This window comes from Chondrus crispus, genomic scaffold, assembly GCF_000350225.1.
Source record: "Chondrus crispus Stackhouse genomic scaffold, scaffold_224, whole genome shotgun sequence".
Taxonomy (NCBI): Eukaryota; Rhodophyta; class Florideophyceae; order Gigartinales; family Gigartinaceae; genus Chondrus; species Chondrus crispus.
This window is the reverse complement of record NW_005179100.1, coordinates 118574-134660: the sequence shown is the minus strand read 5'-3', so window position 1 is coordinate 134660 and position 16087 is coordinate 118574. Positions and strand designations below refer to the sequence as shown.

The 16087-nt window shown below is 48.9% G+C and overlaps 3 protein-coding genes; 2 read left to right on the top strand and 1 right to left on the bottom strand.

The window, feature by feature from the left end:
- The first annotated feature begins 12321 nt into the window (after positions 1-12321).
- Positions 12322-12387, top strand: CHC_T00004304001 (hypothetical protein). The gene has a single exon (XM_005715620.1). The coding sequence runs from the start codon at positions 12322-12324 to the stop codon at positions 12385-12387; it is 66 nt and encodes a 21-aa protein (XP_005715677.1).
- Positions 12388-12408: 21 nt separating this feature from the next.
- CHC_T00004303001 (hypothetical protein) lies at positions 12409-13575 on the bottom strand. The gene has a single exon (XM_005715619.1). The coding sequence runs from the start codon at positions 13573-13575 to the stop codon at positions 12409-12411; it is 1167 nt and encodes a 388-aa protein (XP_005715676.1).
- A 291-nt stretch (positions 13576-13866) lies between these two features.
- CHC_T00009198001 (formate--tetrahydrofolate ligase) lies at positions 13867-15950 on the top strand. XM_005715618.1 is given in 2 exon segments: positions 13867-15780; positions 15781-15950. The coding sequence occupies 1 exon segment, from the start codon at positions 13867-13869 to the stop codon at positions 15778-15780; it is 1914 nt and encodes a 637-aa protein (XP_005715675.1). The 3' UTR covers positions 15781-15950.
- The last annotated feature ends 137 nt before the right edge of the window (positions 15951-16087 follow it).

Sequence of the window (16087 nt, the reverse complement as noted above, 5' to 3'; positions counted from 1 at the left end):
CCTTCCGCTCTTTCCGACTGGGTTTGGACTTTTTTCGTCTTCCACTCCCCTCCTCGTCTGAGCTTCCCCCTTGATCGGGGTTCCCTCCCCGTAAATTCTGGGAAGGTAAATCACCTTCAAGGTGGATAGGTCCGGCGGAGGCTCCCTCGCCGGAGGCTCCAGTCGCGGTTCGCGACGCCTGCGTATTGGCGGAGAATTGGGGACCGGTCTGCATAGAAGGTACCGGTATCCGCGCGGCTTGCAGCGCCGGCATTGTCACGTTGGAAAAGAGCAGGCACTTATTCAACGGGGGCACCTCCGCAGCGGAAGGGAGAGTAGCAACTCCGACTGTAGTCAGAGGAATCACAGCAGCGGTGGCTGGGGTTTGCGTCACCGATCCGCCTTGCGGGCCAGGCGACGGATCGGGGCGGTGCGTCTTCAGGATGGTAATTTCTCAACTGAGGGCCTTGAGTTCCTCCGCCGTGGCGGTCTCCTCTTGCTTACGCAGGATGGTAGCCTCCTTGGCGCTGGCAGCTATGTCCGCCTGCCAGGCCTTGGTGAGCACGCCTTCCAGGGCGGTTAATCGATCGCGTTCTCTCGCAGCTTGTACCTCGGCTTGGGCCGCGATAGTTTCCTCAATAAAAGTCTTGAGGTTTTCTCGCAGCGCCGACGGGTGCGCTGCGAGCTTCTCCGCTACAGTATTGAGCGTGAATCTTTCGGCTTCTCGGAGGGCCTCGCGGCAACTCCGAGTGATCCACGCCGCAACTGGCGGAGGCACGTCTCGAGGACGGGTCTCACGGGACGATTCGGACGCGGATCCCATAGCCTTGAGCTTGTCGGAACCTGTTGAAACAGAGAGAGAACACCTAGGACCAAAAACGGTAAGGGATAATGGACACTCCGTAGACTTCTAGGTCGGGAGACCAAAATGTCGTGCACTGAGGGGGAGGATTGGGAATCCCCCTCAGTCAGAGCACCGCGCGTTCGGGGGCGCGGGGGATGATTCGGGAGACCACCCTTGGGGTAACCGGCACGGGGTCCGGGCGTCTAACGCAGTAGGGAAAGAAAGGGAAAAAGTGGGAAAACAGAGCCCAGGAGGGGCGGAGCGGTAGGGACAGCTGTTTCGCGGAGAGTCCGGTGTAGCGGGACGACGCGCGCGGTAGAGATAGGTGGAAATCGGGACGCAGATGGCTCGCAGGGTACCGTCGTAGGACGGGGACCGACGCGAGGATACCACTCCGTTCCAGAAACCCGAGTTGTAGACTCAAAGCTTCGTGAGGTTTTACTTAGGGTCGGACGTCGGCTATATACTAGCCGACGTCGGAGCTATAATTAATTAAACTAAAAATACTGAATTGAACGACGGCGGCGATGGCCAGAGAAAGTCCTCGGGGGGAGGTATGACAACCATTACACGTGGGGAGTGGCACCTGGACACAGGGGCAGAGGGCCCCGGGTACACATCGCAGTTGGTACACGTGTGCCCGTGGAGGCGGCGTTACTCTGGTCGGGGTTGAATTCACGTGCACAGGTGTCCTGGCAGGGGAGACAGGTGTCTCGGAACAAAAGAGCCGTGCCAGTGCACTACACTATTATTGAAACAAAAACACCCGCCGTGAAGAAATACAGTTGTTTCCATGTTGTTCTCCTTCGCCAGTTCCCTCGCAGCTAACCGCCACAGTACAAGTGTAATGAAGCTATAGTGTCCCTGCTGCTTCTCGATTTCATTATAGTACCCCACGGAATGGATACCGGCAATAAAAGCGCAACGTCATATAGTTCCTCACTGCCTGTCGATGTCGATGAGTCCTCTTCCAGATTACGCTGAGCATCTCGTCGTGCTTTCTCTCCGTCTTTCTGTGGTATTACAATGGTGGGGTCATCCACATGTAAGTGTAGCTGTTTAAGATGTTTGCTTCGGATTCCCGAGAACCATGGCCGTAAGAAGTGCTTGAGCTTCAATAATGTAATATGAAAAATAGAATTACCTCGCCGACCGTCGGTGCCTCGGGTCCAGATGTGGTTCATGAGATCAACCATGATGGATGCGTACTGTGAAAACTCGTAATCGTAATAGAACGACACAGATTTTCTAAAACGACATGTTCTGTCTGCTTTCCTGGTCTCTCAACTGTCTTGTTTCGGCAAAGTCACAGCCGAAATTTAAAGAAGTAAGCATCTGACTCTTTTTGGCATGCCTCACTATTTCCTCAGACCTATACGCATCTGCAGAAGGAGACATCAAGTGTTGACTAGAATGCAAAATATGCCACCATCGTCGTGCATGCTCAGCTCCATCGCTGTCTCCACCACTAGTCGCAGCATGTTCTGCAAGTGTAAGGGTGGTCATGAGTTTGGTAACTGTATGCCGGCCGTCAGAAAATGCCTTCTTTGGATCTTTTACAGCTTTCATTACATGCGAAGATGTTTCTGTTTTCTGTGAGTCCATGGCAAAGCCGGCAGTGCAAACTTTCCGAGGCCTTGTCCATACTCCCTGAAAGCGTTTCCCATTCAATTCTTTCTCATAATCTTCCTCTGAAAGATTTCCGAACACATCTGAGAGCACCGCACACGAATGAAGCTCTACTGTCCTTTTCCCGTAGCTTTCAGAATTGATAATCAGCTCTTGTAGCGTTTTATCTTTTAGCTCGACGACAGCGTCACCTCGCACATTTTGGAGACGGTTTGAGCTTCTGTGGTCATGCCCTAGAAATCCCTTTTCTCTCATGAGCTGCAACATGGTCTGGACACTGTTGCTTTGAACTGCACTCTTGTCATACTGAAAGAGTGGTCCAGACTTCTCCCCATTTGCATCTTCGCTACGACGCCTTTTGTAAGATCTGGATGCATCTGTCACACCTCTGATTCGTAGTCTCGCCCCCGAAACAGTCAGTAACCAGGCTCCTGCACTTTCAAGGTACGGCGGCATAACCTCGTTGAGGGCCTTAATTAGCCGAATGATGAGCATCTCAAGTAACTCATCCAGATGCACATATGTCCATCCCCGGTCGTCGTAAGCACGATTTGAATGAGTAGTAAAACTAGGAGCACGAGGCACCATTGCGCCAGGCTTGTTTGTATGTAAGTCTTCGAAAATGACTCCGGGCATGATAGATCGAAAGAAGGAGTAGAAAAAATACAGTGCTTGATACTTCAAAAGTCCGGAAGTGTGTAAGACGTTGTTGAGGCGCAGCCAGAAGCTATCAATGACATCAGTGTGGCCAGCACGAGAAAGCACATGAAAACCCACAGTAGGAAGAAGACATGTGGACAGAACAGTTCGTATGATATGCTTTCCATTGGGGTCATTCCCGAATAAATCAAATATACTCTTACGAAGAAGCCTTCCGACTTCAACCATCGATTCGCTTATTAATCCACTAGTGCATCTCAGTAGCTTTGATTTACTGTTGGTCGATGGTCGTTCTCGAGCCCGCCCCTCGCAGCCCCTAATCTTCGTTATTGCATCTTTCAAATCGGGTCGCTCTGCCTGTACAAGATCTGTCGTGTGTATGACCAGAGCAGCGCAAATGCTGAACAGAACAGCTCGATTATTTCTTGCATGGCTGTGCTTAAGAATGTTTTCGAGTTGGCTATGCGTAAGGCCACAGCATCCAGCGAGCTCTTTGAGGCCCAGTCCATGTAGCATTTCTTTACAGAGCGGATATAGGCTCTGCTTTTCAACGTGAAAGAACCCCGGAAAAGGGATTAACCATTTGTGAACGTGCAGGCCTCCCAGTATTGCTTCCTGTGCGCGTCCGTCCCTTGAGTTTCTCATGGACTCAAGGTAGGACTTCCTCCATATTTTGACAATCATTCGGTACGTCGGTTGATCTCCACTCACGACGATATACCTCGGGCTTCCATCCTCGCCTGGCCGCAGTACATGCTTAACGAGTGCTACCTGTTGGTGTATGGTCAGGATGTCAGCAGCACTCATACGACTGATGTCGACAAAAACGACATCTTGGTCGTAAAGGGAGGGATAAATGCTGTTCAACCCACTGTGAGGTTTGAGGCACGACAGCAATAATGTACGGAAATTGATCCCTTGATTTTTGTAAGCTTGATCCTCTTTCCTCGCTTGTAGCCACGTGAGGCCTGAGGTAGACCTGTGGTACAATTGCCAAGTGGCGCTACTGTACTAGGCGGGTACCAGGGGCTCCGCCGAGTACAGTAGTAAGATGTTAACCGATACGGTACATACGTGGCCAGCACGTGTAGATGTGGCCACGTGGGAGTCCACGTGTAGTTCGTGGCACCAGCTAGTGCAGGTGTACACGTGGTGCGCGACCGATCGGTGGGTTAGTACAGTAGTCATTTTTAGTTGCCGTAAGCTACAGTAAGCTGGCTACAGTATGTACAGCTACTGTAGTCCGTCCGGTGCCACCGCCCTACTAGGGGGTATAAGATAGGGGGGCACCGGGCTGGAGGTAAACCGAGGCAAGCACGCCTCCCCTTACTTCCTACCCTAGTCCTTTACCGTACGGTTAAATAAGTCCCTCAGGTTTCCAGCTCGCTACCGGTCGTACTGCTCTACACCCTAGTACGACTGCGCGTGTCCAGTGCGGTGTACCTCCCTTGTCCTGTGCTTCCTACCGTTCCGGATTATTCTATCTGACGCTCCAGTGTAGCGGTCCCCCAGGCTCCCTCATTTTAGGTACAGCCTGTCCTTTTCCGTTTACGGTTTAGCGTCCCTACGGTTGTACCACAAGACCGAGCAAATCATCTCTGCGATACAAAGCAATTCCATAAACTAAGTCGAAGAAGTCATCGAGAATTTTTTGATCTTCCGTAGAGTTAAAGCTTGATGCAAAGTCAGAGCGATTGACAAGAACTCTGACTAGATCTCGCCATTCTGTGTCTTTCTGACTTACCGCAGACTGTAAATTAGGTGAGAGCTTCACAGTTGAACTCATCTGAGCTGGAGGTGCACGCGGAGGCTTTCGAGTTCGCACAACACTTTGAGTTGCTGTGCCGCTGACCATTGGCAGTGCCTTACCAAATGCTTTCACACTGTGGTGCGGAAGGATATCAAAGTTGTCTATTTGAACTGAAACCACTCGGTCACTGGTATTGATACTGTCAAATGCGCCTCTCGGGGAACTCTCTCTCTCAGCGATGAGATGTTTTCTGAAGGACTCCATAGAATCGCAAGAGGTTACCAAACCGAGCGCGTGGAGGACACTGGTCCAGGAGGCAGTAGATTCCGCAATACCCGCTATGGACAGTGTCATCATAAGGGGACCGTCACATAGTCTAGACCGCGAAAAAAAGTCACCTGCTCAATAACTTTGAGTGCTCGAATGCACAGAACGTAGTCAGGTCTGGCTATTAGTCCGCCACTGGAAGAATGGGTCGCAGCATGTCGCTGTGAAAAGTTATCCAGTTCTTCCCTAGGCATTTGCGCAGATTCATTCGATACAGGAAAGACCTCTACCATGCTTGTATCACTTGCCGTCGCAGTCACCTTCCACGAAGCTAGCTGTTTCTCAGATGCCATATCTATAATTAAAGATGACCACAACCACTTGGGAATTGCCACAATTTCGTCGGACAAAGACCAGTCCCCTCTGCGATACTGTTCCTTACGTGTCATAAACCGCTTCCCAACATATGCAAGATATTTGCGCCTTCCCTTCGGCATGAACGAAACCTCCTCCCCATTTCCAAGAGACATGACCACGTCGGCTGTGTGGCAGAGTGCCTCAGCAGCTGCGTAACACCTGAACTTTCTAGAAAGGGAATAAAGGCGGACGTTCTTAGATGATCGAACCGGACCAATTCTCGATTCAACTGTTCTATTCGATATTAAACTGCCCAAACAGCTATGTGCGGAAAGCTCTCGACGAAACTTGAAAACTGCAGTGATAGGTAGAAACTGAGATTTTGGATCCTCCGGGAAGGGAGAAACAACTCGTAACTTGAGCTCATTTGCTGGTTTAGAAACAGATTCATTCACGCGCATAAAAACTGAGGAATGAGTGTCTTTGTCCAACGCGCACAGAATACAGTCCACTAGGCATCTGTCTACTGCGTCCTTCAGCATGGCGCTGTCTATTATTGGCTGAATCCCTTCCGCTCCTTTCGAAACCACGTAATGACAATGACATGTCTGTCTTCCTGCAACCTGTTCATACGTCAAACGTCCTTAGGAATGAATGTTAACAGCCTCACCGTACTCGAATAAAGTTTCTGCGTCCTCCAACGTGGCTGTGGTCATCCATTGCAAGGGTCTAAGTGTATTGTTAGACGAACAACAGCCTCTATCCTCAAAAACACAAAAGCCACCTTTGGTGCCAAAAAGCGATGGCTCACGGCGGGCTGGTTCACTGCCTGCATGTCTTGTTTGGTTGTGGTGTAAGGAACAGTATCGAGCCTCAGCGATCTGAGCCAGCAACATGCGACAGTGCTCAAGTCTTAGACCAGAACGTGCTCCCAAATTTTCACAAAAGCACTGCTGCGATTCTGGGCTGTAGAAAAAACAGAAAAAAGTTGTAGATTTGCTTTAGTCCGTTCCATGTCTTGTGCTGGGAGGGTTTGAGACTGTCCTTCATGACCAAGGTCGGTGCATATGTAACAAGGACTGTAGCGTCGACCAGAGTTTGGAGAGACTCGAGCTTTCCAGGACTTCAAGGCAGACCGTGCTTTATTACCATATCGTCGCACGTCACAAATGACATTCCATCCAATCTTTGAATAGCGACAACTAGTGCACAGTGAAATTGGGCGTTCTTCCTTTCCATCGAATGGGTTCGCGAAGGGACCAGTATCAATAGACGATCTCTTTTGCAGCTGCTTGGTTGTTATCGAAACCACAACAGTAGGGCGTTTCTTATCGTTTTGCCCGCAAGCAAAGCAGGGACCACCGTTTGACTGATTCCAGGGATCGGCACTTACAGATCTCCCTTTTGCATCATTCCCGAAACTGGCTCCAGAGGCTATGGACCCTTAAACTTCACAGCCAGGTGGCTGTTGGAGTTCTGCGCCTAGACAGCCATGCGGAAACGGAGTCGCTAAGAGAGTGGGGAAGAACGGATCAAAGATTGCGCTTGCTCTCTGTGCACAGCAGACAAAACGACGACGGCTGATGCCAAAAGTGCCACTTTTCGGGGTTCGGGAATGCAGCGTGATCAAGAGGTATGATAAAGGCGATTTAATAATTTTTTCCATTCTTATGGACTGCGAGGAGGTTCAGTTCGAGATGGGGGACCATTGCGGACTGACGAGTCTTCATTTGAAGAGATTTGGGCTTTTCGTATGCTATGCGAAGCAATGCTGGAGCAGTCGCTTTAATTTTGCGTACAATGCGCTCTGCAATGCCGAACTGTCGCATAACTGCGGGTGCACGGTGTCCATTGTTGAGCAGATCTGCGATTTCGAGCTTCTGCGATATGGTCAGGCGCTTGCGTGTCGCTTTGGTCTTTTCTGGAACCGTCCATGCTGTCTTAAAGGAGGCCCTGCCGAGTACAAGCTAAGATCCGTGAACGATGTTCGGTGGCGTGAGGGGGATCGGACTAAAAAGCGGCTTTTACATGTTTGACGCGTACGGACGGCACCATAACAGCCGGAACCGTATGACACGTGGCACTTTTCGTGTTCGGCGTCTGGGCCTGCACTAATGGGAGGGTGGCACAAACAAAAGCGGCACTAATGCTAGTCCCCCCCCTGTACGTACAAGTTCCGTAGACGTGCACGCACTGTACCTCGAAAAAAGGATTTTACATCTTACAAAATTCCAGAAATTTGGCCAGCGACCACCCAAAATGGCATCCCTCTTCCGCTTCGCGCATGCATACAAGCGTTCATACAGCTACTCTCACCGCACCTGTGCGATTTATCTCTGGGGCGTGCGCATCTATCGCTGCCGGTGCGCATGGTGTGTTCAATGCCATTGTTGTGTAGTCGTGACTATCAAAACCTTCTACAACTGTATGCATTTACTCTATCCTTGTCTCCCGTGCACTTCCCACCGTAGCTCCGAGATGCCTTGCAAGAGGAAAGAGTTTCTCCGAAGAAAAGAGTTGAAACAATGATTCCAAGACGTCATCTCTCCCATACGCGCAAAGCACAAGCAGTGGTTGACTCAACACAGCATTGGGTATTTGTAACTGAAATTATATGCCAACATGCTCCGTAACATTATCATGCGTTTGCTTGTTGTCAAGCAAAGATTCTATCATTGGAAAATGAATAAGGGCCTTCAGGAGGTGAGTCCTTACATAAAAGCATGTCAGCAGCAAAATGTTTAACCATATTTACAAGAATACAAACTGCCTCGATGTTGCAATATCCTCTTGAGTGAAGTATCAGTCTGGTTCCACGAGTTGGAATCTTCATTCTTTGGGCAGTCGACTTTTCCATTGCTCCCAAGCCTCTATACAATTCTTCTTTTCAATCTCTTCGTCGAGAAACTTGGAATTGACAATTGATTCAGTACCTTTTCTCTCGTCACGCCTACTCTCGACATACTGGGCTTTCTTTATCTTTCTTAAATGTAGGGCAGAGCATTGCTTTTTTTCTTCTACACTCATGTGCCTGTAAATAAATTTGAGCTTCCCGTTCAGCCAACGTTGGAGGTGCTTGTTCTTGGAGCAATAATCGGACAAATGCTTCGGATCGTTCAGAATAGGTACTTCGTCCCACACGCACCACGGAAAAAGAGAAATGGAATCATAGAACAGTAAGCTTATCAGCGTTTGATCGTTGAATCGAAACCCGGCACGAAGATTGCATAGAAGCTCAATGCTTTTGGAAGCCACTCGAGAAGGTGAGTGAAGTTTCTTCACATCCACAATGAACCAACACGAACCTCCTGTCTTTGCTCGATTTGGAAACCTTTGTGACAGAAGTTCAAGTTGTTTGTCGCTCAGCATCTCCACAGCTATTTCATTTCCCCAGAACCCCTTTTTGCCTAGTGAGATGTCGTTCTGCCTCATCATTAGAGTTGTATTTTCCGGAAACGGAACGGTCAGTAGAGGTTCAAGACTTGCGTCGACAATTCCGTCGGCATCCATAAAAATAAGGCGCTCGTAAGCTCGCAATATGGGGTTAAGAAATAACTCCATCTTTCGAAACTTGGTTGACTGCAGCGAACGGAATATGTCAATGTTTTCAACGCCTCTCTGCAGCCAAACGTCAAATATTGGGTTTGTGTGAATTACGATCACTCCTAAGGCCTCCAATCGCTCTGTGACGTCAGATCCGAAATCTTCATAGTCAACCGCAAGGAGAATAATAGGCTGACGCCAGTCCTGGTCTCTTGTAGATTGTAGCAGCTGAAGCGCACAATGCTGAAACGTGGGGTCTGCCATTGTCACAACGGCAGCTCTGAGAGTTTGATCCTGCCAGCCTGGAGTCTTAGGAAGACGCGCTTGAACTTCTACACGTCTTTGAAAAAGAAGCAAATAATGCAACAAGACCAAGAGGAAAGAGAGGAGGCTCGCCCGCGCAGTCAGGGAGAGCGTCATGAAGGCCCGTTGATCATTTCCCTCGGGCATGGATGCACATTCCTGCGATACACCAAGAACTGAATTCGTGCCCCCGTGATGGCGACATGCTCTGAATAAGAGCAGCTTATGAAGTACATGTTTTTCGAAACGAAGTGTCGATTTTGCAAAAGGATTTTAATTCTTCAGCAGACTGTCGGTAAGTGCAGTTGCAAACAACTTCTATAGAATTATCTCTCATATATTTCAAGACGGGAAGATATGGCGTTGTTTGCTCTGGAACTCTTGTCCCCTTCACCCTACGGAAATAAGGTAGAGGTAAATATTATATTGCCATCGAAATAAAGACAAAGGCTATATCATTCGAACAGGATCAACAGACATAAAAATACGCCTGTTGATGACTTCGAACGATCTATTCTTCAGATCTTGTACGTATAAAGGCATCATATATCTGTGCTTCCGATGTGCATGTAGACTTTGTCTTTCATGACAAACCTGTGTCATGCTATCTACAAGAAGGTGATGCCCTGACGCTGTAGAAGAGAGATGAAATACAATAATATACCAAGCACTAATTGCACTACAACTCTTCAGCCTGCTCTGCATCACAGCTGTGGGATTCACCGTCTCAATCACATGGATTGACTGCCATAGACTCCACACTTTCAGTCTCTTTCGTCTCAGACGGAGAGTTATTGCAGTTGCAAATGAACACTGTAGCCCCTTTCTTCTCGCGTTGAGTAACGGCAGCTTCTGCATGCATAGTACGATCATCAATCCTTTCTGTGTAAGGATGCATATTGTACCACACAAGCACTCTTCTACGTTCAGGCACAACACGAAAATGATCTGGATTATTGGCTTCGTATGCCAATCCTTCATCCATAGTGAACTTCCTCCAAACATCGTCTCTCCACCTTTCTTTACATCAGTCAAATAAAGAGATTAGTACAAGCCCATCGACAGTTCTTGAATTTAAAGGCTCAAAGTTGCTCCTCTTGCAAAAAGTGGTGTTGTGGGTTGAAGTATTGGCCTGCTCGGTATCGATTAACGCTGATGTGCTCTGCACTTTTCGCAGTAAAACTGGATTGAGGTGCCAGCTTGTTCACGATTACGTTAAATCTTGGGTCTTCGGTTAGATAAATCCATGCTGTATCTGAGGTACGGCCAGAATAAATCTGCCGGGTTCCCGTTTCGTCGAAAACCATTGACCTTTTAAAGCGCTCCTGGACAGTTTCAACGATGAAATATACTTATTCGTTAGTGAGGACATAGTCGTAGTATACAACGACAGGATCGTTCCAGATATAATTCACGGTGGCAGCAGGATGCAATTTGAGAACATTTCGGAACCCATTATTCATCAATCGACGCAGTATGTCCCAAATGGCATGACTCTGCTCGCCATTGCAGAACAGAGGCCTCCTTTCCCCAATCGAACAAAGCTGCCCCAATGGACATTCTTTCCATGGGTGTGGGAATCGTTTGGCAAAGTCTTCAAAGGCATAACTCGCACTTTTTACGGCACAGCAGAATGAGGGTGCAAACAACGGCTTCATGGCCTTCCCACTTAGGTCTTTCTAATACCAATTGAAGGAAAAGCAAGATGCAAACAGTAACAAAAAGAAGCAAGAGAATAAATCTGAGAGAAGTATTCGAAGATAGAGTGGCGCTGTGCATTCTGGATGGAAGCATGGAAGGCTGAAATCGCCAAGGCGTTGAACCCTGCGCTCGAAAAGGTCGACAAGTCTTGTCGTTCCTTTCTGGCTTCCAAATTTCTGACGGAATCTAATGTTTCTCTCTTTGGACTTTGCAGTGTATACTGGCGGTGCATGGTATTCAGGGCAAGGGCGTCTCGATGCAAAACCATGCCAGTCCTTTATCCTGTAATTTACTGTATCGCGAGAGGCCAGCTCCATCCCATTTCCGAAAAAGACTCTTGGATCAACCAAATATGGATAGGGATCAGTGCTCGAGTCCTCTGGTAGGGGTAAGGAAGTATTGAATTATTACGTGCTCTGGGTCAGGGTCAAGTATACAATGGAATTTCGATGCTCTCATCATATGATCGGTAAGTACGATACCGGTACTGTACAGTCGCCTCGCGATGATTGTAGCACCTCAGTGGACATGCTTCCTGCGGTATTCCATGTTCGGGATGCAAAATACATCGTTTAAAGAACTCCTGAAGTGTAGTCTGACGAAGGCCGTTCATGTTCTGACTCGGAGATCCTGTTGGCCTCTTCTATAATAACCCTATGCCGGAGTTGCGTGACACTTTTTTCGGGGCCGTTCGGGGGGTTTTAGTCTTCTAACTGAGAGCGAACTAATGATATGCGAAGGAATGAGAGAACAGAACATCCAGACGAAAGAAAAGCAGAATACAGTAGGGGCCTCGATGACTGATATTTTCAAAGCCGTTCATCCGTCAGACTATGTAGTTGACGTCATTATCATCGTCCTGTCCTGTGCAGCGTACAACTTCAGAGGATGGATATTCTTCTGTCACTGGTGTCCCGAAACTTCATCCGGGCAGGTGCGAGTGGTTGTGATAACTCTAGTACACCGAGTTGTCCGCTACTCGAAGAGTTTAGCGCTGCTTCCTTTTTCATCCACGACGAATTGGCGACACACCCTCCTTTTTAAACATAGGCTGTTTCATCGTTGGCGGTGGCAGGAGGCTTCAATTTGTAGGGATGGCTATTTACAGAACGCGGTGCACGAGTGAATTCTAGGGCTGTTCTCTTGGTGAAGATATGTGCTGAGCTAGACCCTAAGCCCGATATCGCTGTTGACAAACAGCTCTGTTCCGACAGAGAAGCCCTCGTGCAGTTTGAGAGAGCTCGATAGTTGACGAACGAGATAACATGAGAAAATAGCTTAGTTGCACATGGTTCAGCTGTTCTTCAAGAACGCCGCGATTAACCTTTTAATGGCATTGTCCACTATTTACTAACCCTCGCAATTGCGAGCCACATTACTCTCCTTCACCTACGTCGAACCAGCGCTGAAAGCCTACGTAAGGGAGAAGATGCCTCACCGTGTACCATCCAATCATATTTAAAACCCTCACGGTGACGTCTACATCAACATCAAATCCCTCTTCCAGCGTTCGAACTACTGATTCAATTGTAAGAACCCAATCCAAGCCTGCGTAACAAAAATATGCTGCAGCAACAACACACCCCACCACAAGCGCAGTTGTATTACCTTTCTTCGTTGGTAGCACCATGGCTGTTCGCCATCTAGTCCGAACAAAGTCCATTCCGAGCTCATTCTCCGACCGTCTGCACAAATGCCCAGCATGCCATGCTCCATAAATAAGTGCGACATGTCTTGCACCAGCCTTCCCCGCAGCTTTGACTGCAGACATGGCAGCCGCGTCCCTCGCTGCGGTAACGGCATCGGCAGAAGCGAACGCCCTTGAAGCTGTTGACGCTACCGCCTTTCGCGCAAAGGCGATACGCCTTGCGGTGGCTACATCTCCCGCAGCTAAAGCGCGCACAAGCAAGCCTGCGCCACGGCTTGGAACTGCAACAGCACCTGCAAACAGCTCTGGACAGGGAAGGAAAGCAGCAATGAGGCGAAGCGGATCGGGTGCTGGCTGTCGCGGGGAGTGTTGCTTGGTTAGAGATTTAACCTTCTCCGACGATAGGTCCGCCAAGTACCACCTTGGGATGCATGGATTAAATGCATCCGCTTGCGCGACTGCACGCATTCGATGAGCCCTACGCGTGTCGTCCAGAGGGGCACGCACGGGCGCTCGTACCTCGCGGAGACCGTGTACTTGAGTTGGGTAGGAAAATGAAGATGGGAGGATTAGCTCGTAGAGCACTGCGCCGTCCAATGGTGCTGAAGTGTTTGAGAGTTCATGCTGGAGGTTTGAGTAGTAGGTGGGGTCTGCAATGTGAATAACGGCATGGAGGTCGAGGGTGCGTGGGGTGTCGGCTGGGGAGCGCGGTCGAGAAGAGAAGGTTGTAATAGAGGTTTGCAGCAGTGTAGTATTGTTTGGACCTGGACAGAGACGTACAAAAGTGCGAGGTGCTCGACGTGTACTGAGGAAGGGAGGTTGTCGGGTGGACGGACGTGGTCGCCGCTGCGTTGAAGGAAGCCGCACGAACGACGCGAACGCGACGATGTGCATAACTGGCGGGGTATGGAGAGATGGGAGGTGAATGATACGACATCCATTAGCGGGGCAAAACGAGAGTGAGATTTTTTTTAGGATTGATCCATCCATTGAGCTCCTAAATTGTGTTAGAAGACTACCAGCCGTCCATTTTCAAATCGGTTTAGTTGCTTTTAGACGTGTTTATGAAAAACATTGCCAACTTCCATGCACCCTACAGTAGCAGGTGGTCCGATGCTATTGCCCTTTTTGCGGCCAACTGGAATTAAAGGACTGTTTTTCCGAGCATTCTCCTTATCGGCAGCCATGGTAGGGACGGCACGGAAGCTTGTTACTACAACTCCTGTACCTTCAGACATTGAAATTGCTCAAAGTGTTTCGATTCAACCGATATGTGATATCGCGGACAGTGCAGGGATCCTTTCTGAGGAGCTGGAACTGTATGGAAACACGAAGGCCAAAGTTTCGTTATCGGTCTTGGAAAGGCTTTCCAACGCACCAGATGGAAAGCTATGCATTGTAGCAGGAATGAATCCTACTTCTTTGGGAGAGGGAAAGAGTACTTCAACAGTGGGGGTTAGTCAGGCGCTCGGCGCTCACTTGGAAAAAAACGTCTTCACATGCATTCGCCAGCCTAGCCAAGGTCCCACATTTGGGATCAAGGGGGGTGCTGCTGGTGGAGGCTGGAGCCAGGTACTGCCGATGGAGGACTTCAATTTGCATCTCACTGGCGACATTCATGCCATATCTGCAGCGACGAACCTACTAGCTGCTGCGATAGAGACGAGAATGTACCACGAAAACACACAGACGAATGAAGCGTTGTTCCGCAGGCTTTGTCCTCCAGATCCGAAGGATGGCTCTCGTAAATTCTGTCGCGGAATGTTTCCTCGTCTAGAAAAGCTTGGCATCAACAAGAACAACCCAGCAGACCTTACTGAGGAGGAAATATTGCGATTCGTAAGGTTAGACATCGACCCTGACTCTGTCCAATGGAACCGAGTAGTGGATGTGAATGACAGGTTTCTTAGATGCATCGACGTTGGCAAAGCTCGCACGGAAAAAGGCATGGTGAGGGAGACGAAATTTGATATCAGCGTTGCTTCGGAAATTATGGCCATTCTCGCGCTTACAACTAGCCTTGCAGACCTGAGATCACGGCTTGGTCGCATCGTGATTGGGGAATCAAAGTCTGCGGACGAACTCATCACAGCAGATGATCTTGGTATTGGCGGTGCATTGACAGTCCTAATGAAGGACGCTTTGAAGCCAAACTTGCTTCAAACCCTTGAAGGAACACCTACCTTTGTGCATGCCGGTCCATTTGCCAACATCGCATCTGGGAACTCCTCAGTTGTGGCTGATCAAGTGGCTTTAAAACTTGTTGGTCCAGACGGGTTTGTTGTCACGGAAGCCGGTTTCGGATCGGAAATAGGTCTAGAAAAGTTCGTCCACCTGAAATGCAGGCTGGGTGGACTAAGGCCTTCTGTAATTGTGTTGGTTGCCACTGTCCGTGCCCTTAAGATGCACGGAGGAGGTCCTCCAGTTATCGCTGGAACGGCCCTCCCTGATGTGTACACTTCAGAGCATGTCGAACTGGTTTCTAAAGGCTTTGAGAATCTAAGAAGACACATAGAGCATGCGAATTTATACAAGGTTCCAGTTGTTGTTTGCTGTAATCGTTTCAGAACGGATTCTGGAAAGGAACTTGATACCATTGTTAAGATGTCCAAAGAAGCTGGAGCTTACGATGCAGTTGTTTCTAACCACTGGGAGGAAGGAGGAAAGGGAGCAGTTGCTTTCGGAGAGGCAGTCATAGCGGCAACATCTGAAGCCAAAAACGAATTCCAGTTTCTGTACGAAGACGCAATGCCGTTACGTGAAAAAATTGAAGTAATCGCGACGAAAGTGTACGGTGCGAGTGGGGTTGAGTTTTCTGAAAATGCGACCCGCCGCCTCGAGATGTATCAGGCAAGAGGATTCGGGAAAATGCCAATTTGCATCGCTAAAACGCAGTACAGTTTTTCTGCAGACGCAAATTTGAAAGGTGCTCCTACTGGGTTCACGCTTCCGGTGCGTGAGGTGAGGTTAAGCGCCGGCGCAGGGTTTGTACTTGCCATCTGTGGGACTATTCAAACGATGCCGGGTCTTCCCACGCGACCGGCCTATTACAATATTGACGTAGATCTAAAGACGGGACGAGTAATTGGGCTGATGTAGGTTTGAGATACCCGGCATGAGTTTGGCGGTTGAAGGTTTGCAGGAACTACCGTAGGAATACTGATCCTGGCCGTTTCTAAAGCGACCAAGTTTTTGAGGACAGCTCTTTTTGAGGAAGGAGCATGTAACGATTCAAATACGTGTATGCGGTATTCACGGAAGAATTTGCTGTACCAGACACATCTTTGCTCGTGATCAAATTGTTGTGCAGTTGCGAATGCTTGAAAACCTACTGGAGACGGAGTCCCCTAGATCATCTGTTCCTGGGGATGATGAGGTCTAGAAGGGAAGTGCTTCGAAGGTAACT

Bases quoted from the DNA above. Each gene is read 5' to 3' on its own strand.
- CHC_T00004303001 (XM_005715619.1), bottom strand. From the start codon at position 13,575: ATGCACATCGTCGCGTTCGCGTCGTTCGTGCGGCTTCCTTCAACGCAG.
- CHC_T00009198001 (XM_005715618.1), top strand. From the start codon at position 13,867: ATGGTAGGGACGGCACGGAAGCTTGTTACTACAACTCCTGTACCTTCA.